This window comes from Epinephelus fuscoguttatus, linkage group LG17, assembly GCF_011397635.1.
Source record: "Epinephelus fuscoguttatus linkage group LG17, E.fuscoguttatus.final_Chr_v1".
In the NCBI taxonomy this organism is placed as follows: Eukaryota; Metazoa; Chordata; class Actinopteri; order Perciformes; family Serranidae; genus Epinephelus; species Epinephelus fuscoguttatus.
The window spans coordinates 37,198,808-37,223,146 of NC_064768.1; the positions used below are offsets into that span (position 1 = coordinate 37,198,808).

General features: G+C 40.0%; 2 protein-coding genes across 3 annotated transcripts in view; one reads left to right on the forward strand and one right to left on the reverse strand.

The window, feature by feature from the left end:
• fam135b (family with sequence similarity 135 member B) overlaps window positions 1-24,339 on the forward strand; it is a 675,785-nt gene that overhangs the window by 256,015 nt on the left and 395,431 nt on the right. The gene's annotated exons all lie outside the window — the stretch shown is intronic.
• Window positions 1,426-24,339, reverse strand: part of khdrbs3 (KH domain containing, RNA binding, signal transduction associated 3) — a 176,240-nt gene continuing 153,326 nt past the window's right edge. The window contains exons 8-11 of one of the 2 annotated variants that reach the window (XR_007451470.1): window positions 14,377-14,429; window positions 7,175-7,314; window positions 5,014-5,068; window positions 1,426-2,713 (exon numbers count right to left, since the gene is read on the reverse strand). Coding sequence is in view for 1 of the 2 variants with exons in the window: in XM_049602111.1 (XP_049458068.1) it covers window positions 7,223-7,314; window positions 14,377-14,429 (145 nt within the window). In the remaining variant the exon portion in view is untranslated. Of the gene's footprint in view, window positions 2,714-5,013; window positions 5,069-6,204; window positions 7,315-14,376; window positions 14,430-24,339 lie in introns of those variants that run through there. The other variant, XM_049602111.1, reaches the window with a different exon arrangement.

A 24,339-nucleotide genomic window follows, 5' to 3' on the forward strand; every position in this document is an offset into this window, starting at 1 on the left:
TATTACCCCATGTTTTAACTAATGGGTTTATTGTATATTATTTTTTTTGTATATTTTTCAGACCCAAATATTTTATTTGTGTGTGTCTATAAATAACTAACTCATTGAGTCTGAAATTTCTGATTTTGGTGTCCAAGTTGCAGTTAAAAAAAAAGACACAAACACGTCCTGTTAGGGCTGTAAATAACACGATGATGTAAATATATGTAAATAATACGATTTTGATTCGACTGAATTAAGGGGCCTGCGATCAATACTAGACAATATCAGTAAGTATCCTCATTTTATTTTTCTTGGCTGCATACCATTGTCTGTGTGGTGCTGGGCCGCTTGCACTGTTTGAATGTTTGGCAAAGAGCTGCGTCTGAATGGAAATGGTGACACAGATGTGCCATGGGAGTTTCAAAATGAAGGCGTAGCTGAATTTGTTTTTATTCACACGTGAGATTACACATTGAGATTACTTTGTATTAAATGTGCTACATAAATAAAATTTGATTTGATCTTAAGGATGACAATATGTGTTTATGTTCTCACTTTGCAACTATGGTATTGGATCGTTGACCACTGACTCATTTAGATCGCTGTGTCATTACCTCTACTTCCTACCCCTCCACAAATTCTACCCAGGGACAATGAGAAAAAGATGGTCTGGAAACATCACATAAACACATGAACTGTATCTGCAGTCTCTTATTTTCAAACAAAATCCTGTCATTAGAATAATTTTCACATAATTACAAACATTAAAGCTGCTGAAAACTTTTCAATTTCAAATCTTGTAATACTATTATGTTCATGACCAAAGAAGCTAAGTAATGAACTATGTAACAAAATCTGTGTACCAACACCCCTTAGGCTCAATTATTAACACCTTATATTAATTAGTTTTCTTAATAAGTGAAAAACAACGTAAGAACAAGCATAAAAACAACAGTTCAACCAAATCAGTGGACACTTTGAACAGAAGATTCTGGTCCAGGCCAAGAAACAGTCCGACACATAATCCCTGTATATTGACAAATTCTTTTTTATACACTTAAGCAGTTGTATGGTCGAAACAAATACATTGCTGCACTATTAGTGAGCATCTGAGGTGCCTGTTGGTGAATATTTTTAACACTGGGCACAGTCAGGTTATAGCTGTCTCTCTGTTTATCTAAGTCTCGGCATGTATTGCTTACAGTTTCCCACCCAAACAAAAAAAAGTAGTGGGTGTGGTCTGATCAGATGTGACAAAAATACATGACATCACATTTTTCCAACAGACTGCCCAATTAAAATCAGTGAGGAAAGAAAAGGACGAAGACAAATCCTCAATTTAAAGAACCAAACTGCTCAAAGTCTGGCAGAACCTCATGTGTTCATGTAGGGCGTCATCGATCATAGTATGAAAGTAAAAGAAAATATTCAGTTTGGGGCCTTTAAGCTATTTTAATTTTGCTCCATATCCTCCAACGCCTTTTTAAAACACCTCCAGTGGTCCCTGTACCCATCGATCTGTCCTCCCGTGTTGAAATGGACTTGTCTCCCAGTGACAGATCACAAGATCCTCCTTTGTATGCATTCATAATCAAATAAGCTGCTCTTACTTTATTAACTCGGACAAGCTCACTTCAGATAAGCCTGTCGTGCTAAGCCACCTCAGAGGGGGAATCAGCACCCAGAGGTGATGAGAGTCGACTCCGGGAGCCTGAGATGCAAGCTTTAGGTCGCCGTGTTATTGTCTGAGGCTTGGCCCGAGGCTCCGGAGAGAATCACTTCCCCTAATGGAAAACTATTGTCTGCCACTGAGGACATACAACTGTGTGGAATACGGATCAGCCTATCTGGACTTATGCACAAGACAGAATGAAGCTCTCTATCCGATAGAAAGCTATTTTGGAATTGTAATATCCACTGAAGTCGATTCTGATTAAGCAATACATCTGGAATAGACTGTACTCTTGTGTGTGGCTGCTGCTGGTGTTTTCCAGCGTCGTGGTGATGCACGTAGAAAACCGAAAAACAGCCTATAATAAGAAAAAAAGCTACTTATTCTCGTGCACTGCCCCATATTTTAACTCAGGCAGCGGAGTAAACATCTAAAGCTGTCATAACAATGCAACAATAAGGCACTTTGTGAATTATTTATTCACTGGAGTGGATGGGATATAGGTTAATGAGCATGACAATATGAAATTAGACGTGTCTTTGCTGGAAGTATGATGTCATACCTTAGCATTATTTGCATTATTTATTTACTCTTCCTCCCTGGTAGGCGTTGTCTAATGTGAGTGGTCGACACATCCTCTCCACAACAGTCTAAATTAAGAAAGACACAGGGCAGGTTCAGAGTCAGTTCAGAGCACTCCTGTGTGTATGTAAAATGTATACAGAGCCGCAGAGGCTCTGAAGGAAATATTCTCCGACAGATCGTCCCAGAGGATGAGGAACTCCATTTGCCTCACGGGTTTCCTCCGTCCCTCCCTTCCTCCCGAGAATGACGATGTGCGATACATGCATTATCTTTTCCCCCCCATTTCCTGCGTCTCAACAGGTCGGTCCATCTCATCCCCCGCAGGAGTCACCTCGGTCCAGACTGTGAAAATGTGTCCACTGTTTGGTCAAAGGGAGGGCGATCCTTTGTGAAGTGGGACGGCCTTTTCGGGATTTGTTTTGTCACTGTGTGGGCTTGAATGTTTGATGGAAGCTTGTGTGCGGTTTGTCAAGTCTATTAAGAGAGAGAAGAAGAAGAGAGGACAAACAGTATTAGCTTAGAAGAAAAAGAAAAAGCAAAGCTAAGGACATTTCCAGGACTGTCCTTTTGTCACATCCTGGTATCCGCATTTCAAGTTTTTTTTTGGCTGATGCAACCAGTCAGGCATTACATTTCTCCACTTAATACAAGAGCAGGGTGTCATTTTCAAAGTGCAGCAACAGGGACCCCGTTGTGGGTCAGATGACACAGAGCGCTCTCATACACTAATTGCATAGGTACAAAGTGAGGCAGGGAGTCCGGCGGGACAGGAATCCCCTTGAGGGGATTGTGGAAGGGTATAACAGCAGAGCTGAGGGTCGCGCCTGCAAACTAGGGGCAATTCTGAGGGATTTCACAAGCTCCCGGAAAATATTTTCAACATTAACCATCCATCAAGAGAACATCAGGTTGCCTCAAAGTCACATTAATATTTGATATCATGATAACGCGGTGTCCTCTGCAGGATCTTTCATTTTGTACTTTCTAAGGGTTTTCAAATTGACATCTAAACAGGTTGGAATATCATTTAAGACTTTCTCTGAGGGTCACCCTCCTTCACCTGGAGGAATTCTTTTGTTACTGCCTGGTTTAGATCCATACGTATCATCACATATATGCATGAATATTTTTCTGTAGCCATAATGGAACCTTCGGAACAATTTGGAAGGGTCATCCAGTCAAAATCATATCTGTACTTGTGGTTTCAGTGTTTTTTCCTTCTTTACAAGCACAAAATAAGAGCTGCATGATATGGAGAAAATCAAATATCACAATTCTTTTGACCAAACACCTTGGTATCAATATTGCGACTATGTTTTAGGTTTGATTACTGATGCTTAACACTGATAAACTGATAAATAATCATCAGTCATGTGGCTATAATGGCTGGAGGGGTAAAGGCAAATAATAGAACAGCTAGAAGAGTCTGGTAAGGTCAAACAATTACATCATTTTACTAAACTGCAGCCTTTAAAACCAGGAAAACACAACACTTATGATATTACTGTATACAAAACCTACGACGATATATTGCCCAACTACACAAAATCATCACAGATATCCTTATTAAACTACTTATACTGCATTATTCAGATCAATATGTTTGATCATACATCTCTTTAATAACTGATAGAACACCGTAATTGAGCCATTGCCCATTTAGTCTTGTGACCTTTTCAAGAATCCCGAAGGGTCCCCACATCCAACCTTGAAGCTCAAATAATATTTGACTCTCATTTGAGATTTAATATATCACCATGTACAAAACTGTCATAGACGCTAGACACGTAACATGTCTCTATTACAAATGCAAGAACTTTTCACTTAAGCTAAAGACCATGTTTGACTTCTTGGAACGTTTTCAAGAATCCCAAGGGTTGGTAGATCAGACCTTTTAATCAAACCTTTTTTGACCCTTATTAAACCCCATAATTCCATAATTAAAGTGCAAGTGTAATGTTTAAATTCACAAAATCATCCTAATTTAACTGCTTATACTGCATAGTTAAGATCATTACCTCTTAATACCTGAGAAATGAAATCAAGCTGTTACCTCTTTTGTCTCACTTTTTAAGAATTTGGAAAGGTTGCCAGATCCAACCTGCCACATTTTTCGCGCCCTCAAATTCACTGTTTTTTTATGTAGACATGCAGCAGGCACACTGAAACGCCAGAGTGATGCCATCAGGGTATGCATACACTCCTGAGCGTCTATTTTTCAGGGTGCGACACCTGCATCTTGAGTTCAACTGTCTTGTGATGAGGAACAACCAATCACAGCCGACAGAAATCTTTTTCTTCTTCCGTAAATATCAGTTTGTGATAAATATGGAGGAGAATTTAAACATTTTGGTGCAGAGCTGCCAGAGCTTTACATCTGTCCCACGGACGATAGGCCGTCACACAAAAAGCGCCTAGACAAAGATCAGCTCCGCACTCAGGATTTCAGGTCCATAGACTATGATATGGTGATTGTCAAGGTTGCTTAGCAAACTCAAACGCAACCTGCCGCCTCGCTCTTGAAAGCTGGCACAGAAAAGGTACGTGTTATTATGTTTACATGTACTCAAACGGTCCACACGCCACTGACATGCCTCAATTAATAATAGAAAGAACTGTGAAACTGTTTTGCAGACTTCTGGGAACCTTTTCAAGAACTCCTGAAGGTTGGCAGACCCAGCCTTTTTTTGACCCTTACATAACCCCATATTTTCAGTACATGTTTAATGTTAATATGCATCTGAAACATCTGACACATAAATAAAACAGCATACCTTTAGCACCAGTGAGATACTTGGACGGATGGCCTGGGCTAGCCGGGACATCGACCTAGAAAGGAATATAAAAAACACTATGATCATGCAAGTTCACAACATATTTTACAACTAATATTATGAAACAACTGCCAAGACACATCATATTTTATGGTTCAATTATTAACAGAGGATATATTTTATCAAAGTCTTAGGATAAAGTTATTTCACTACACAGTTCGTTGACATATTACTGCTATTTATCATAATTTTTACAGTTTGTTTGTTACAGATATCTAATTATTCCCAGCTTTGTGTCTAGATTACGGTCTTAACAGAGACAGGAAAACATATTACATTGAAGTTTAGAGAGGGTTTATGTTCAACTACGTTAGGGGAGAGGTTAAACTGGGTCAGGTTGTTTACCTTGTGGGACGGAGGTCTTTTTAAACAGCTACTGCCATCCTCTCTCTGCGGAGGTCAGCTGGGGGTCATTTAGAGTCTCTTTAATGGACGGGGCAAAGGCAGGCTCTTTAAACGACTGGGAGAGGGTCACATGACCGAAGGAGAACAGAAAGAGCAAAACAAGAAGAGAGAGCAATCCCCCACCCCTGTGCTGGACTGAACATGGCCTAGAGGTCAAGGAGGCTTTCATGCAGCGCTACGAGCCGTCTCTGTCAGGGTAAACACTCAGAGAGTTAATGTGTGTTTACTGATGATGCTTGACTTGATCAGCGTTTGCCTCACATCGAATTATAAGAACAAACAGAGCGGGTAGGGTTTCAAGAGTGCCGATGTCGTTATCGCTAAATCCTCTAAATCTCAGTCGGGGAGATTTCCGACAAAATGCATCACATGACGTTCAAATACAAATGGGAAACCGTTCTTATCAGATTACCAAGGTCGTCTACAAGGTCACAAACTACTTCCATTTGCAGTTTGAACTGTTTGTCAGTATTTTTGGTAATCCCACTTTGGATTTTATGCCAGAACATATGATTTATCTTGTTTTTCACTTAGTTATGACATCATGTTTTAATTCAGTACAAGCTTCCATCCAAACTCGAGCTTTTTCATTTGGGTTTTTGTTAGTTTAAATTATAAGTCTTATTTATGAGTCCATAATTATTCTCTCGAACACAAGGGTTTTCTTTCAAAATGTTTATTCAGCATCAACAAAGAAGAAAAAATATTAAAGGGCTTACATAAGCTCAAAATCATTATAGTTGAACAAATCTCTAGATGGAAATGATTACCAATTCACCAGCATGTGACTGAGGATCTTAAAATTGATTATTATGCCTACAAAGTCAGAAAAGTATCTGGTATTAAAATCAATAAATGACATCAAAATTACTTATTTAGAGCATCTAAAAAAAAACAGAAAAAGAAAAATCACAAAAATTAAAAAGCTCCCGGATTGATTTGCAGCTCTGGCTGTTCGGTGTACACAAAGTATGAGCGGCTATTTATAGATGTGTTGATGTTTTAGGGGGAATAATCATGAACACAACTACATAGGCTTTTCAGAATAAAACAGCTGACAATATCCACAGTTGCACACCATGCTTTTATAAGCCCTTTAACACTAAAGAACTATTATTTTACAAAAAGGAGGAAACAGCAAAAACAATATGTATACAGTATGACTTTTCTCTTATTCAGTTTGGAAATTTACAAGGGACACAATTTTCACCAATTACCCCTCAGAAAAAATATCTACAGTACTGCACTTTCCTAGAACTAAGCTACTACATTTTAAAGTGATCAACCACGCAGTTCAGGGTTTGAAGAATAGAGGGTGATAAATTAAGCTGCACTGGCAGCTGTGTAGAAACATTGTACGACAGCATAGTGATTCTCTAATCATTACCAAGTAAAATAGCTCGGTACAATGTCATTCTTCACCACCACATAGCTGAGAGAGAAACTTAATATGCTATGGAGTCTTAATCTCAACGTCCAGTCGATTTCTCCTGGAGGAAAGGATAGATTACCTAAATTGCTTTACACATTTTTACCCAGTGGGAGTATGTTTTTATAATCAGGGGGAGGCCATTTTTTTTTCTTTTTGGAAATCAGTTTGTTTTTTTTTACTCACTATCGCTGTTTCATTTGTGTTATTTTGCGGTTTTAGTTTTCAATTCTAAAAAGGTGGGAGCGTCCATAAAAAATCCATTACTTGGGTTGAAACAGCCATGAGGACTCAGGTGCGGGTTGTATAAACAGTTCAATATCTGGTGTATGGCTGATCTCTGTACACTCCCTTGGTTGTTCGTGCTGGCGGTGCCTTGCCACGATTGTTTGCCCACTCCTCCAGACCTGGTTCAGAAGAAAAGAGCAGAAACCAATGGGGGTTGATCAAAGAGGGGTTACATCAGTCATTCACAACAACTCATGTCAAGCTCTGCACAAATTAGGGATGCATTGATTCACTGGATGAACATCAGTTTCAGCTGATATTCGCCTTGGTGACTGCCATCAGTCTATTGGCAATTAAGATGACATCCACTGATGGCAGTGGTCGATGTTTCTCTGTATGGATACAGACATGAATGGAGCCTTCTGCGATGATTTCATCTATATTCGTGCACATTTTCTGAAAGCTTACAGATATGGACGAAGTGGAGCAGTACAGTGGAGATCATGGGGGCAGTGTGGTGTAATTGTGGTGTAGAAGATGACAAAGAACTCTCCGTCTACATGTTGCGATGTATTTAATGGCCTCACAAACCATCACCAATCTACAAGGTACATTATAACGGCCTCCTCCACTGTCGTCTCTTTTTTTGTCGTCTGAAATTTAATCCGGCCCTCTTTGCCAACACAAAGGACGGTATGACAGCAGTGACGTTTACAAAGTCTGAAATGGACGTAATTATTGTGGTATGTCAAGGGAGTATAAATAAGCCCAAACAGCATCCCATCATACTGTTGGGGGCAATCGAAAACAAGTTTAAGAAGAACAGACTAAGACATCATTGGGAGAAAGGTGGTGGGCGATATGGCCCAAAATAATATCACGATATTTCAGGGTATTTTTGTAATAACGATTTTCTTGGCGAAATGACAAATACATTAATATATATATATTTTATTGATTTAAGTAAACTGAATTGCAACAAAGTAAGTAATATAGTTTTGCAGTTTTCTTCAAATATTCAGTAAAAGCTAAATAAAAATGATCTTTTATTTCTTTAGTTTGTGAACAACAACAGTAACTCAGAGTCAGGGATGGGCAGTATTTCTATTACTTGTATTTAAAATACATGTTTCAATTACATTTGAGTATTTTGTAATTTGTATTTGATAAGGCCGATAAAAAGCAAATGTAATTTGTAACAAAATACTTTTGAGTGGAGAAATTTTTTATTTAAAATACTCAAAATACTTCTTATAATATGGGATGTAACAATATATTTTACTTCTTGTTTTTTCTTTAAATATTTTTATCTATATGTTTTTTTTTAAACTTGGACCATTCAATGTGCCCTTCAATGACCGAGTGCTCTGTTTTACTGGACTGTGCATAACATAGGAAATTGTATGTTGTTGTGGTTGATGCTTGGGATGAGTATGCTGCAAATGAATTGCCTCACGTGGGATCAATAAAATTGAATCTAAATCTGAATCAGTTACAGTGCAGTTACTCATGGGCTCTCATTGCAGCATGTAAATTTTGAGCATTTTTGGTCAAGGACTTTTTGAGTTATTCATGAGCTGTGTGAGCTTTGTGGACTGACCGGCCAACCGACCGGCAGACAGACAGAGTGACCTATAGAGCTGCGGGTCGCTGCTTAAAAGAAAAAAGAAAAAAAGTATTTTCTGTATTTGAAAATACAAAATACATGTATTTTATTTTGATACATTCATATACACATATCAAAATACATTTTGATGTATTTTTGCCCATCTCTGCTCAGAGTGAGACTCAGATTCTGTTACAATATTAATAGTTCAGCTTGATGTCAACAAGTCCAATATTGGGAATATGAATTATGATATTAAAAAATATGCTGCTACGGTTGTGAACGAGATGCTATGGCACACCCCTGATGTAAACTCACTTTTAATGCTTATTGTTCCCCTGATAATGCTACATTGTGAACAACAAATTTGTGTTGACATCAGCAGGAGGAGAGGTAGTTAACATTAGCCGTGTAATCTTGTAAAATGTAGTTTTTGGCGATTTGGAGGTATTTGTCGATGTTTTCACAACAATATAAAATAGAGTTAATTAAAAATGTTTTTAATGTGAAAGAAGGTTATTTAAAAGTTGTTTTTTTTTCCATAAATGTGTCGCACTGAATTGATGCACTTCCAATTAATGTCTTTAGAACACTTTGTTATTAATTTCTTTGTTTTCCTGGCAGAAAAGGGGAAATAAATAACAATAAAAACAAAATAAACAACAACAAAAAACAAACATTGGTATTGGCCTAGAATTTCACAGTCGGCGCAACCCCAGCACAAATATTCTTGTCATGCTTCCTCCAATGAAAGTAATGCAGCAGAAAGTTCTGACTGTCTGATATCGACAACGCTCATCTCCTAACAAAAGCGCAGCTTCAAGCTGGGCATACAAACAGCGACTCGCACCAAGACGCTTGACTTTCACCTGGAAGGATGCATCTCAGATAATTGAATGAGAGGATCAAATAGCTACTTGAAAAGGAGCCGTTTAGTGGCTTCCAGCAAAAAGGTCACAATTACCATTAGCCCAAATCAGCCCCTGTTCACCCCCTGGTACTGTCAATGTGAAAGTGCCACTATCGATGGCACCCTTTGTCTGATCTTCAGCCTGCACCGAGACTTCCCTAGAGCTGAGGCTCACAAAGGGTTGTTTTTTTCTGTGCAGAGGCTCTCTGTTGGCAGCACATAGCCAATACCCCTTAATTAAACCTGTCACCCTTTCACTGACAGTCACTTTGAAGAAATAGACCAAGGTAACCTTGTGTTTCGAGAACAAGGGTGCACATCAACGCTGTTTATCTGTTTCCTTTGAACTGTCGCCCTTTTTTCTGTGTGACCCATGCAGCAGCGGTTTTCATTTCATGTGGAGGTACGCAGCGCTCTAATGAGATGGAGGTGCTTAGTTCTTCCTCTTGTGCGGTCAGAAAAGTTGGGAAAGTTTTTTATTAGCTTACGGAAACACATTAAAATCTCTAAAGCGTGACATGAACACACGTCAGTCTTCAATAGGTTTAATGATGCAGAGGATTTAATAATTATAATTATGTTATCTCAGTCAGTCGCTAACTAAAAACGTTAAAAACAAAAACATTTACATAATACATTTATGTAATCTTGTCTGAGAGCTTGACACAAATGCACAAACTAATCCATCACAACACAAATAAACATTGTACTCTTATATTTGCTAATGTTTGAGATAATTAAACGTTACAAACCAGAGCCTGACTCTGCTATAAAGACTTCATCTTGTAATTTTCCAGTTACACAGACTACAAATGAATATATATATATATATATATATATATAAGAGATGGACCAACCTTCAGCCGTCCAGCAGCACGGTCTACTGTACCTTACTGTATATTAGCTCTGCTATCATTCAAGTGCTCTCTGCAGCAAATACGACCTTGGCCCACTTTTTACTGGATCTTGTGAAAGGCCAACACAGTACTGTTGAACATTATCTCAGTGGTCTTAACTTTGTGTGGATTTAGTGGCAATTGGAGCTCTTTCCAGACACGATGAGCAGCTTTTAACCAGACAGCAGCCGTTGACACTGGCCTTAAACAGAAACATGTTGAGCTGATTGCAGAGACGCAAACTACTGTGTGACTGAACACTTATTTTTGGGGGGTTGTAAACAGTGCCTGAACAGAGAAGTCACATGGTAAGTTGGTGAAAGAGTAGCTGGTGACTTTCAGAAAGTTTACTTCTTGCCATATTTGCTGAAACTGTCACTACAGATAGACAAAACTACACGAGACGGTCCATGATAAAAACATGTCTGTCCTCCTCCTTGTAGTGCTTCTACTGGCATTTGCTAGAATCCACAGCAGCTGAAGGAAAACAACCAATCAGAGCTGAGGTGTCTCTAATCCAGCTGTTAACCATGTCCATCACTGCTAATGTCATTGGCAGCCATTTTGAAAACAAGCCAAAACAAAGCTCTGCCCATGAGCGAGAGCAAACTTCCTGTGCGTTCAACACCCATACTCCCATACTATATAGTATGCCAGAAAAAGATTTAGTATGTCAAATTCAATGTGACAAAAATACCAGTATGTTCTGCTGTATCGGGTCAGATTTTGCAGTATGCAGCCAGCATGCTTTTCTGGCTATTCTGACCCACAATCCTCTGCACAGTGGAAGATACGTCGACTGACCTGCTAACAAATGACAGCTGAGAAGTTGGAATGACGGATGACAACACATTCAAGTAGCCGGTGACCAGTTGAATAGTAATAATAGGAATATTAATTGTTTAAGTGAGCAAAATAATCATAAATATCACAAACAACAAAAGGACATCACTATGAAAATAACTGACAGAGAACTGCTGATGTAATGTAAGTAACAACAGCAGAGCTCTCAGGGTTGATCTATTGTCTATCTCCGAACTTGGTTAGAAGCGTTTGTTTCTCTCCAAGGTTACGGATATAAAAGCAACAGGGTCAAAGTTCAGGGCATGATGTTACGAGGAAGTAGTATGTCCTGATTATGTGCATACTGCAACAGTACATACTTTATAAGGGCAGCTGCAGTACCTACTAAAAGTTAAAAGGAAAAGTATGCGATTCGGAACGCATCCTTTCTCATTTAACAGCTAAACAGTACACTAAAATATGTTTCTGAAAGCATTTGGGGTGAGAAATGACTGTCTCATATACATGTCTGGATATAACGACAGTGGTGGCTATGGTTACATGATGGCTTCTCATTCAGAATGAAATAAATCTGAATGAAATCATTCAGAATTAAAGTCTTTCCAGGTAGTTCACATGGGAAATATTCATTCTGAATGAGGGTTTACACGGGAGATCAGTTTAATCACCTGTATTCAGGTCTGCGCAAGGTTTGGGGCAGGGAAGGTTTCTGATTGGATAGGGGGCGGGGCGGATGTTACGTGTTTATGTTTACCGGAAGAAAACACTGTAGTCCTCGCTCCGGATAACAAGATGCTTGACGACGCCGTTCTTAGTGCCTTTTTCGGGCTTGTTTTGCTTATATTCTTGAAGCAGCAGTACGACAACAACCTTGTTCTGCTAATGCTTCGTCTGTTGAGGAGGAGAAGGGAGGTAGAAGGTCGAAGAAGGGAGATAGAAGACCGTGCTGTGGCGACGAGTCCGACTGCTCTATCTCAGCCCGTTGCTGTGCACGCTATATCACGCCAGAAGGGCAAGGAATTCTTTCATTCGGGATTAGAAACGGAATATTCCAGCCCCTTACATCGGATTGAATTTTCAATCGCATTGGCCATTTTCATTCAATTAGGTGTTTACAAGATCACTTTAAATAGGAATGAACTTTATTCTGAATGAAAAGGGAATTAAACTGTCCATGTAAACACACTGAGTGTCAGTAAATACAGAAAAGTCACCAGCTGTAGCTTTAACTGGTTAAGCTTTAGTAATATACAGTATCACGCTGCAGGTAAGAGGTTTAGTTTTGCTGAGGATGAGAACACACGGATCAAAGTAAATCTGATTTCCCTGTATATCCAGGCAAACATCATGAATTTGATTTGTTAGAATACACATCCACAGAATGGACAGCTGCTAATGCACATGCAGAAAGACTCAAAAGTTCTTTATTAACTCATATTTAATCTAATCAATCCAAACTCCTCCAGATTTATGAATGAATGAGGACCCTAACAGCTGCTTAGAAGTACTGGTTCTTTTCCACGTGAGGTTTCAGCAGTGAGTAGATGTTGAAGTGATTGTGCAGCTCAAGTATCAGCTTGTCAAAGTCCCTTTTGCTTTTGACACTTTCTTTTGAAGCGCTTAAAACTCAATTCAAAATATCACCAAGTCTTTTTGTTGGTCGAATTCTTTTGAATAAAACAGTAAAATAACATTAAATAATCTGATTAAATGTAATTGTTATACTTACAATGTTTGTTCAGGATCATTTCTTTTAGTTTAGCTAACACTGTCACTCAACAAGACAGACAAGATGACTTCTTAGTGGCACTGGATCTCATTCACCAACTGTTCGTAGCAAATTTCTTCTTAAAACCCACTTTTCACAAAGATTCTGACTTTCACAAATGTTTTCTTATTTGGGGTTGATTCAGAAGTAAGAACAGAACGCACACTAAAATAATCAGTTACTGTATTTTCTTTGATTCTACAATTGTAAAATACTACAATATCTAAATTATAATAATCTTTAATGATCATTTTTTATTATTTTACAAAGCATAACAGTCTGTTAAAATAAATAACCACTGTACTCACACTTCAGTTCACATCAATTATGTTAATTGGAAACACGCCATCCAATAATTAGTAATTTATTTATAGGCCCAAAGTCGGCCTCTTCCTGCAGCCTTGGTCGGCTCACACGTGGCACATTTACTGCTGCTGCAGGATGTTACAGATCCTGCTCTGAGGAGGGAACACGTCTTCCAGGACCTTACAGATGTATGTGTAAAGAGTGAAGAGGGGCAGCCTGTCCTCCTCCGCTGGTCAGCGTCTCTCAAAATAAAACTTTATTTCTCTACTTCAACAGTGCGTCAGTGCGCCCTTCTGCAGGTACAACATTCACTGAATGGGTTATAGCATCCCATGCATCGTTTTCTTTTGTGTTTCTTTATATCTACTACACATGCTATTAAATATGACAGCTCATATGGAGTTTGCCTCCACTTCAGAACAATGAAGTCCGGTGTTCTTTATACATTTGTATGGACTTTCATGTCTTATTTCTTCAAATTTTCTTTTCAGTTTCTGTGTGCACACGACCCTGCAGTCTCATGACCTTTAATGGGGACTGGTGGGGTGTTTACCTGTGCTAATCAGGATCAGCTGGCGCACACTTTCAATTTACGAGGATAATTCACGGGATACATGATAACAACAGAGGTGCGAGCAGTTCTGGGGTTTAAGAACAGTCATGATGTAGAGATTTCTTAAGAACAAATTTATAAAAGACATTCAAGAAGATGAAGGTGAATGAGGTCCATGGCTCTCTCCTAATGAGCCAAATAAACTGAAGGACTAAAAGCTCTGAATTATGAATAAACCACTTTAAAAGTGTTTGTTTCGAACAGCTCTAAGACATCACACATTAACTGAGACGCCGTGACAGCTGAGATGAAGCCTGCAGTGCAGAGACGGCGACTAGAAATAGACGCTCTGACAATTGACAAAAGAAATATTGGAGAAGGAGAGGTCTGCAACTCACCATACGACTCGTATGATTCCCCGCTGTGTCCATATTCGTAGTAGTCGTCTGAGCTGTAAACAGACAGAGCACTGAGGTGAGTCTCAGGATGTATAGATACAAACAAAACACTCTGCATCAACAGAACTTATTTTCAGTATCATGGTAGAACATCAAAGTATTTATCTTGATGCAATCAGATATAATTTATGCACTGGCAATAAAGAAAAACACACAGGAAGTGTTTTTTTTTTTTTTTCAGATATACTCTGCTGGATATAAAAGTAAAAAGCAAACAAGAGGCAGCTTTCAATCAATCAAAAGTTGTGCCACATTTGTGGTTTTCCAAGGCAATTTCCTCCACCGCATTTCTGCACAAACTTCCAGTTCCATATCACTGCATATGGAGATCTATGAGAGGTGGCAACTTTAATGAAAAATAAAAAGATGGGGAGGCGAGTTGCATGGCGCTTCATTTCTCGCTTATTTATTTATTTCTTTATTTGCGGTCGCCGTCGAGATGCTGACAGAACAATCCTGCGTCAGTATCATTCAGTAACAGCGCTATCATTCAAGAGAGGCAATTCATCATAAGGCTGCCACTGAGCCGACACCAGCCATCACAGCTGGGTCCTCTCCGCCTGCCTGTCAGTCAGTCTGTCAGCGACAGCAGCACCTCTCTGCTCTCCGGATTAGAGGGCTGAAGGCACCATCCAAAACCCCGACACACCACATCAACACCGCCCGACTGCTGAGGGCAAAGAGGTGACAGCAATGACACACCGCAGTGGAAGTAACGGAGTACATTTCGCTCCAGTTACTGTAATGGAGTAGCTTTTTGTGGTGTGATCTTAAAAAGCCAAACTGAGGTCTGAGAGGTTGAGACACTCTGCTCCTCTATCAAATTACACCACAGTGTGCAGCACTCCAGGAAATCAATCCCACTAATTCTGTCTGCTATTAAGTTTGCTCTCTCTGAGCTCCACCTGCTTTACAAAGAGCGGCTGCACAATTTTAAGTTATTATTAATCTTCACATTCATTTTTTACTGACAAACTGAAGATGTGCTGCTCAGTGTTTTTATTACTGCCACCGTATGATGGCACTATCACAGGAGGTGCTGCCATACAGGTTTGAAGAAACAGAAGGATACTGCACTTACATTTTTTCTATCATTATGCGACACATATTCCATTAAACATTTTGTCAACATTCTGCCATTCTTATGACCAGGACTGTCCTGAATACCATTATCTGGGCTTCGAAGCTTCAGTGATAACTCCGAGAATATTCGAAGCTTCGACAGGATGGGACACCTTCCACCTCCTTTCAGTTTCTTCCACCAGTTTATTTGTGAAACATTAGACTACTGAGTTGGACGTCGATTACCCAGCAACAACTAAAGCTTTGAAGCGTTCGGTTCTCAATTGAAAAAAGCCACTTATAATCCTACTAACGACCCAATCGCCATATTAATTTTGCCATTGTATATTTCTTCAAACCACAGATATGTAACATTTGTACATTATCCTGCAGCAGATACATTGAAACTTTGCATTTTTTATGTTTCAACAACGCTGTGGCTATTGTGTGGTTCGGCTTGGCCAAAAAAACCCCCAACAACAATTGGTTTAGGTACCAAAAAGGCATGTTTGGTTGCAGAACGCCTGCTAGAAACACAGCAATGTCTCAGCAAAAAACAAACACTTTAATTGTTAAAAAACAACTGCTTATTTGTGACACTATTCCAGCAGGAATGGCAGCGATGTCTCAGTGACAAAAAAAAACAACAACTTTGTGGCACTACACCCAGTGGAAACATAGCTACGGGTTGCAAAAACACGCCCATGTTTGTTGGCTAGAACACCAAAAAATGCAGCAATGACTCAGCAAAAACAACAAGTATTGCTTCGTGTTCGCCTCAAACTGTAGTTTGCAGTTTAGCAGATGTCTTACACCATCCAGCATCTGCTCCACCTCCAGATGATAAAGTCAATTCACACGTTACTTTAGAAGCACAGATATGACACGTGTTAAATCTGCAGATGTAACGTGTCAATGGTTTCAGCAATGTACAAAGCCAACATTTACTTCTGGTGTCTGGGCTGCTTCTGTTGACAAATGCTACAACACTGCTGACTGATGAAGCTGAAGGTCTGTTACTTTACGTTTGCATTGTTGTCCAGCTAGTTTGCAGGCTTAGCAAGCATACTGGATGACATGTAGCAAAATAAATGGAAGTTAAACCTGCAAGTGACGCACTGCTACTGATGCAAAGTCTGCTTTTAATCTGTTCATGGTGACAAAACTAAAATAAAACAGCTTCTCTTCAATTTAAAGGGCCGGTTCAGCCAAATCACTGACATCTTTCTGCTGTCAGAAAGAAGCAGCTGTAAGATTTTTTAGGGTTTTCCTCTGCCCGGGTTTTCAGATGTCTCTGTCAAAGACTTTTACAAACAATAAGTGCAATTTTGTTTATGAAGCTCCCAGCAATTCAACAGTATCTAGCTTCATTATCGTGACATATTTCTGAGTGAGACAGGATGGGCAGGTAGGACATAATGAGAGGAATTTAATTTGATCGTTAAAAAGTGGGCGTATCATAACAGTGCGGTCCAGATGGTTTCATGCAGACGGGACAGTAATATCTGTTAGGGAGACAAAGATGAAACACATCATATGCTTCATGTAATGTTAGTTACTGAAAGAGTCGACTGTTAAATGCCTCGTGCATAATCTTTTTTTTTTTTAAAGATATTTTTTGGGGCTTTTTAGCCTTTAATATACAGGACAGGCAAGTGTGAGGGAAGGGGAGAGAGAGAGGGAGAGGGAGAGAGAGAGAGAGAGAGAGAGAGAGGGGGAGTGGCATGCAGCAAAGGGCCACAGGCTGGAGTCGAACCCAGGCCGCTGTGGCAACAGCCTTGTACATGGGGCGCCCGCTCTACCACTAAGCCACCAGCGCCCCGCCTTGTGCGTAATCTAAAGGGCCTGTAACCACGGTATTTTGGGGAAACAAAGACACTTGGACATACCTTGCTGCTGCTAGCTAGCTGACTTAATCTTTGCTCTGTCTAGTTAAAAGATGTAGATTGATCTATGGGTTGATGTCATGATATTGGCTGAAATTGGTTGGTGCTAGTTTATGTAGGCAAACGTCGTCGTATTATGCTTTACAGGAAGAAATCATGATTGGATTTTGAAATAGGAAGTAAACTGATTTTTAAAATCTTGATTTAATAAACAGATAAATGAATAAATAAATTAAAGAGTGATGTGTCTTTCCAGAAATAGTGTTCCTGTCACTCTGGAAAATCCACAGAGCACACTGTCAGCAGCTTTAGGAACTATTTCTTTAGTTGAAAATAGTACCAGGGAAAACCTTTCAGTGCGTAAAAGTGTGTAAATTTAACAGTAATAATAATAATGATCATAAAATAATAATAATAATAATAATAATAATGATGATGATCATAAAATAATAATAATAATAATAATAATAATAATAATAATACATTTTATTTATAAGTGCCTTTCAAGACACTCAAGGTCACCTTACATGTAAAGATAGAGAAAATACAGATTAATTAAGTCAATGTGATAAGGAATAAAGCAACATAAAAAACAATAATAATATAACAGCTAATAAATATTCAGCAAAACCAGTTTATAGTGAAAAAGTTCTGTGTAAATAGAAGGTGTGTGTGGCTAGACGGATGGGAGTGATCCACGTACAACACTGTATTCACCTGCACTGTATCGAGGTGGAGGCAGGACAAAAAAAAAACAAACAAAAACCACTCAACTGTAGAATTCTCTGCATTGCTGAATACCAGTAAAGGAAAAGGGAAAGAAAAGCTTTCCTGTATTGTGGGTGAACTGATCCTTCCTCTGGCAGCTCTCCAGCAACTGATAATGCCTCTCAACAACAACAACATGACAAACTGATTGGTTGTTTCATTGTTTCTGCACCAATTTCTTGGAGAGGATGAACAAGACAACATGACCAACAGAGGACAGTGGGAGGAATCGTTTTAAGAGCACTACGGCGGCTCAATGAGACATGAGACAGCTCCCCACAGAGGCTTGTGCCTTAAGTCAGGCTTAGCATAAATTTTACACAGTTCATAATTCAACTACAAACAATGCCAAGCCAGCAGAAGCAAACGAGGCTTCCCCCCCCTGCGCTAATGTAGTCTCCCTTCAAGAAGCGAGGCCAGCTGCCGTTGCTCTGAGCGTGACGTCTCCAGTCGGGCTCTTGCGGCAGAGGTGCCACCGTGCATCTGCCACGGGTGTCAAATCACTGCAATATCCTTGACACCATTCATCGGCCGACAGAGACAGAGACAGAGAGAGAGAGAGGAGAACAGGGGGAGACGGAGAGACACGTGGCAACTGAATGCATGTTTTGGCTCGTCATGTTGTGTACCCCGAGAGAAGACCTGACAGGGTGCTAAATAATTAGATTTCACACTATGCCAAAATGCAGGGTGTATTCCAGAGAGGTCGCCTTCAAAATAAACATCAATTTTTATAAATGTCAGAAAATCAATTTGCCACAATGCACAGGTGCTTGCAGACATATAGGAGAGCGTGTGAAATATTGGGTAGTCCTGGGCTCTCCTGTTCAGCTCTGTGTCATATTAAACAATTAAAAAAAAAAACACCCAAATAACAAACCAGGGTGCTGCACAGCTATGCTAACACTGTTTCAGAGGTTTGCTTACATGCTGTAGGCTGTCAGCATTTTCTCCCTGCATTTATTTTCACTGTTTATCTTACAAAAAAAACAGCCTTTTTTTTTTTTTTACTTAACTCTTAAGGTTTTTCTGCCGCTAAAGGCGGAAAGGACCAATAATAGTAGTCGGCCGTGCTGACAGCCGCCAGTGCAGACCTGCTCTTTGCACAAAGGAGAAGACAGCAACAAAAGCTGTTAGGCGCCTCTAATTTCTGAGGTGACATTTTATCAATATTGCTACACAACTTCTCCGCCGTAGTTACTTTCTCTTCTCAATTACAGAGATCAGTGAGTCTTGAGATGCATCCTGAAGGTCACAGATTCCGGTAAAATTCTGCTTTGTGGAGGTAAAAGTTCGACAGCGTCCGGTGCCCTGCAGCACGTTTAACATCAATCAGCACTCTGTGGTGTTTACATCTGGAATTCAAGCACTCTGACTGAAAGTGACCTTTCTTTATCAAAGCCAGGACGTATTCACTGTAAAGTACAGTGCAGACAGTACGGGAATATATTTTAATTTGCCATTTAAAGCTTTAGTTGGTAACTTTTATAACACTGTCACACCGTGTTACATGAGACGGATAATTGATAAGAAAAGATCATGTTACTCTGTCTCCTCAAAGCACTTCTCATGGCATTACCACACATAAGCAAAAACAACCAGTAAGAGCCGAGGAACCTCTGATGCAGCTGTCAATCACGTCTCGTAAACTGTGATTAAGCTAGGCAGCACTAATCAAATATTATCAAGATTCTGTTCCTGCATTGCCTGTTTCTCACCTCAAATGTTTTCAGAAACATATTTTAGCGCACTGTTTAGCTATAATCTAAGAATGTGTCGCTCAGCGCTACATCACACAGGTCTTTCCCATTACATCCAGAGCTAGTGGCAACCTCCGAGGCTGAAAAAGGAAGCAAACGTGGAAGTGCCCAAAAGCTGCAGTTCAACAATAGATATAAACATGTTTACAGCCTGGTACAAAAGGCAGTTTCCCTCTTAATGACAACTGTATGTTGGGGTGAATGTTTGTATAAATCACCCGTTTAAATGTTATTAACGCTTCAAGTTACACATAATCAAGGGTGAGGCCCTTTTGAGTCATAGGGGGTTGCTGTCCGTTGACAAGTTGCTACATGGAGACAGTATAGGTTAGGTAACCATGGCGTTATCCTAGATTCGCAGATTACAGGCATAACCACAGCAATCCCTTTTTCAGTTTATCAAAGTTAATTGTAACGTTTTGATCCCATATAAAAAAATCTCATCCATGAATGAATGAATGAATGAATTTATTTATTTCAAGCATACAAAAAAATAAAATTTAAAAACAGAAAACAGAATACAAACAAAAAACAACAGTGTCCGAAAAGGAGCAGGTAGAAGCAGGGCTGGGCGGTATGACAAAATTTTCATATCACGGTTTTAAGAAAAATCATATCAGTTTCACGGTATTTCACGGTATTTTGCTCAGGTTCAGCCAACTTGACAGGCTGCTGTGTTGTGCTATGGCCTATTCAAGTGCCAGAATTTGTTATTTACCTGACAACGCCTGAACACAACACACGCTCCGCTCCATTCATTTGGGCTCCACTGACTGCGTACGGAAGCGACATGTAGAGACGCCAGCGAGGTTGTTTACCGTTTGCCGAGCCGAGAGGCTGCATGTAGGCTGCATGAAATGTTAAAGCATTTTCCACCTAAGTTATTGCATATATTTGAGTTATCTACAAGTTTACTGTACTGTTTGTCATCTACTCGCTTTCAAATGTCCGCCACGGACATTTACACAATGTCACGGATAAACATGGGTAAATGCATGAAAAAAAATCATCACATATCACCTCTGATAATGGTTTATTCATTTAAAAACACATTGTGCTCGTTTAGCACACTATTTCATGTAGTTTTTATCTGCTGGAGGGTCGCGTAGGGGACCGTAGCACGACAAAAATAGAAGAGCCACATAAAATAGAGAGTTGTCGCGCGACAGACGGGGATTGTCGCGCTGCTCCCGTTGCCGGTGGAGCTGCTGTAATTGATTAACAGGGGGGTGAGCTGACGTGCCCGGTGGAGCCTGGCCGTAACTGTCTCGGACTCGAGACGGGTCGTCTTCGGTCAGGAAAATGCGGTCCGAGCCGTGCTCTAGTGTGCTTACCTGTGTGTGTGCGCGCTTTTTTCAGAGAGCAGAGGAGAATTGTAAACGGCGGTGCGCCGCTGCTAGTTGCATACAGGGGAAACACTGCTCTTTTTGGTATGAGTTCTTCTGGGTCATCGTGTACAGTTGCTTTGCTTTCAGGTCTCTCTCCGGCAGCCATTCTCGCCTCTAAACTTTTCTATGCTCTCACTCTCACCTGCTCAAGCGTGCCTGTGGTGAAATGGGTCCCCGCTGAAACACTTTCCCGCTGCGCACGGCTATTCACCGGTATTGCGGTATATGAAAAATTCATATCATAATGAAAATAAATACTGGTTTTCGGTACAAACCGGTATACCGGCCAGCCCTAGGTAGAAGTAAATCTTATATGACTCTACCCCTTTCCTACGCATATGTTATTAAATTAAACAGCTTCATAAATCAATTTACAACCAAATATAAACATACAAACAGCTATCCCCAAGTTATTTACAACCCAAATTAAATATATACACATTCATCAAATTATTTACAACCCAAGTCCATCATTCAGTTGAACTAAAATAACCTCTAAGGAGTCGGATATTCAATTTTCCTGTTAAGTACATTTTGTTTTAATGATTTTAAGAATTTTTTTCCAGTGGAAATGACCAATAACACTAGCACAGCTAACCATAGCTGTAAATCCACTATGCTAACCAGTCAATGATGATGTTGTTGTCTGGTGTATGCATGAATGTACACTGGGAAAGCTACAAATGAAGTGCCCCTTGTGGGATAAATAAAGTTGTCTGAATCTGAATCTGAAAAGGTAACGACGAACATTATGGTTAGCTCCACGCTCTAGTCTAAATATGGTCACTTCTGGCTTCAAAAAACCAAGATGACAATTGCCAGAAAACTTGAGGCTGTAGAACGGGAGTCCACAAGCCAATGGGTGACGTCAAGGTAACTAAAGCCCAGTTCAGACTTAAGATTCGCAATGAGACGAAACCATTTTAGAACGATATCGAGAAAAGTTGCAGTGGTGTGAATTACCAGTGGCTGGTTTTAGAGCGTAAATCGCATCACTTGTTTGTACAGCAAGTAGTGACGTCTGCTGGTCAAGTCAAAATGACCACAGATGGCGTGTTAGCTTGTTGCGGCTGGTGCTCACCAAGCCAGACAGTGGGTCACTGCTGCTGCTCGCTGTATGTGCTTACGCCATTGACTGATTACTTGGCACTGGTTATTTTTATTATTGCGACGTATTTATTTTGAATACAGTCCATGTGATGCTGGATTTGTTTCTGTTTTTTGCTGTTTCATCATCAGTACAAATACAGCTGTAGCCAGTATCTCACTATCACTATCCTCATTCAGATTTTGAGAAGCTACAAATTATATTCAGCCACAAAATGAACCTGAAAAGCTGCAAATCAGAACAGAAGCACAGAGAGTTGTTGCATAGAGATGATACACTGTCTCATCTAGTTGCATCGGTGTGATCCGGCAGGTTTTTAGAACGTTGCAGAACGGAATTGCAAGTCGTTGCTTGTTTCAACTTGTATTATTGCAAATTATTTGGTCTGAACTGGGCTCAAGTCCATTATTTATACAGTCTATGGCTCAGAGGTGTTTAGGTCTGTGCTCGGTCATAATGCCTGCTGAAAATAGAAAACAAACAGAGGTACCAGACTACCAGTCACTGGCTTTATTTTCAAAAAATCCTGCTTCCTTTAACTTAAAAAGACAAATGTTGTCAAGTGAAAGTAATTTAAGGTCGTATGAGATGAAAGGAAACTTTAACCCTCTGCACAGCTTCATACATTCTACATTTACCATCATTGATTCCAAATCAAAGCTTCCCCTCGTCAGAAGTGCACAGCTGGCAGCGTGAACACAAGCGTGAGCTGGAGGTGCCTGGAGTGGTTGGATCTCACTGGAGATATCGCCCTGTCATAGGTGTGAAAGTGCTCTGCCTTTCTAAATAGGTCAACTTTTGATTTGACATTCATTAGCAGAAGGCGTCCGCTGGTTTGCGTCTCCCCAAACTTCACTGGCCAAGAAAAAACAAAGACATCTGTCTGAAGCACAGACGTGGACCACGAGAGGCAAACACAACACATTTTAGATAAGTGTGTCTCTTTCATCAAGCATCTGATTGCAGACCTAGTTTTCCGCAGGTAAAGACCCTGCCTCTCTAGCGTATATCTGTCATCTCTGTAAATGCTTCGTCTTAAGCACTGATGTTGCTGTTCCTGGGCACCACGAAACAGATGGCGGTGTTAAATCTGAATGATGTAGTACACGTCCCTGGTGGACTTTGTTTTCTTACATCCCCATTACTCTTCCAGTCCTCTGTGATAAATTTGAAGGAATCTAGTAGGACATTATGAGGGGCTGCAGAGGTAATACAGTGCCGGTGTGATGTGCAGAGAGGCTGCTTTTCTTCAATTAGCCTATTTCTTGCATACTGAACACCTTAGTTTATCATGACTGTGGATTCTGAAGCAAAAACACTTCCTTGATGCCTCCTCTGTAACTGTGTTTCTCATTCCTTCTTGTCAAAAGGTTGAAAAAGTAAAAAGCTGACATGAATGCCGCACACTGAATGCTCTGATTACGCCCGCTCAGTGGTGATTTCCACACACAACAATACAATGAAAATGGATGGGAAAAAAAAAGGGCTGCACTTCCTTTTTTCCACCATTTAGTATGAAATGAAGCTCACGTAATTTCAAATGGAAACCCTCCTAGTGGATACACTGGTGATTGCTCAATGTGGTGGCTGATTGCGAAGCTATCTCTTAGGCTGACCCCCTGCTGAAGAGTCACAAAGAGGGACAAAATGGCCTACGGCAAAGATTTGACTTTACAAATGAGTCTTCTTTTGGATTTTGAACGGACCATTTATGTTACTTTCCTCCTATTTTTTGGAAAGTACTTGCAATCCTCTTTCAGGGAAAATACTGCTTCTGTAAGTCAAGTCAGTCGACAGTATTCCTTAAAATCTATCATTTGGAAACACGTTTGGATTGTGACGTCTTCACTCTCTGGAATCTGTGAAAGACTTTGTTACGTCTTACTGAAGGAACATCACATTTACAATTTACAGTGTGCCACTTTTTGTCT